Source organism: Morone saxatilis, unplaced genomic scaffold (assembly GCF_004916995.1).
Source record: "Morone saxatilis isolate NCDOM2014 unplaced genomic scaffold, NCSU_SB_2.0 Contig22, whole genome shotgun sequence".
NCBI lineage: Eukaryota > Metazoa > Chordata > Actinopteri > Moronidae > Morone > Morone saxatilis.
In genome coordinates this window covers 12570727-12571020 of record NW_023339785.1, presented here as the reverse complement: position 1 = coordinate 12571020, position 294 = coordinate 12570727, and the positions used below count along the sequence as shown (strand labels likewise).

General features: G+C 47.6%; 1 protein-coding gene across 1 annotated transcript in view; it reads right to left on the bottom strand.

Annotated features, from left to right (window-relative positions):
- Window positions 1-294, bottom strand: part of ganab (glucosidase, alpha; neutral AB) — an 11748-nt gene that overhangs the window by 6937 nt on the left and 4517 nt on the right. Inside the window, exon 7 of the mRNA XM_035669797.1 lies at window positions 43-102. Within this exon, the coding sequence (XP_035525690.1) occupies window positions 43-102 (60 nt within the window). The remainder of the gene's footprint in view (window positions 1-42; window positions 103-294) is intronic.

The following is a 294-nucleotide window of genomic DNA, read 5'->3' as shown; positions in this document are numbered from 1 at the left end:
ACAGAGAGGAAGAGGAAAAGAAAGTGTGTTTCAATGTGTAGTACCTCGGCCTGGTTTGCCGGATCAGCGTCCTCTTTCTTCTCGGCCTCTGGGTCTGCCTGACTGCTCCATGGCACGATGAACGGAGGGAGGGGTGAGCAGATATATATATAGGAAAAAGAAAGATGTGTCACTTTGGTAAAGTCATGATAGCTTGAGATGCGTAACAATATATGGGAGTATAATTAAACTATGACAAAAGAAAAAGGACATACAAACAGGGAGGTTGGCGTATGACCCCCCCCCCCCCCCCCC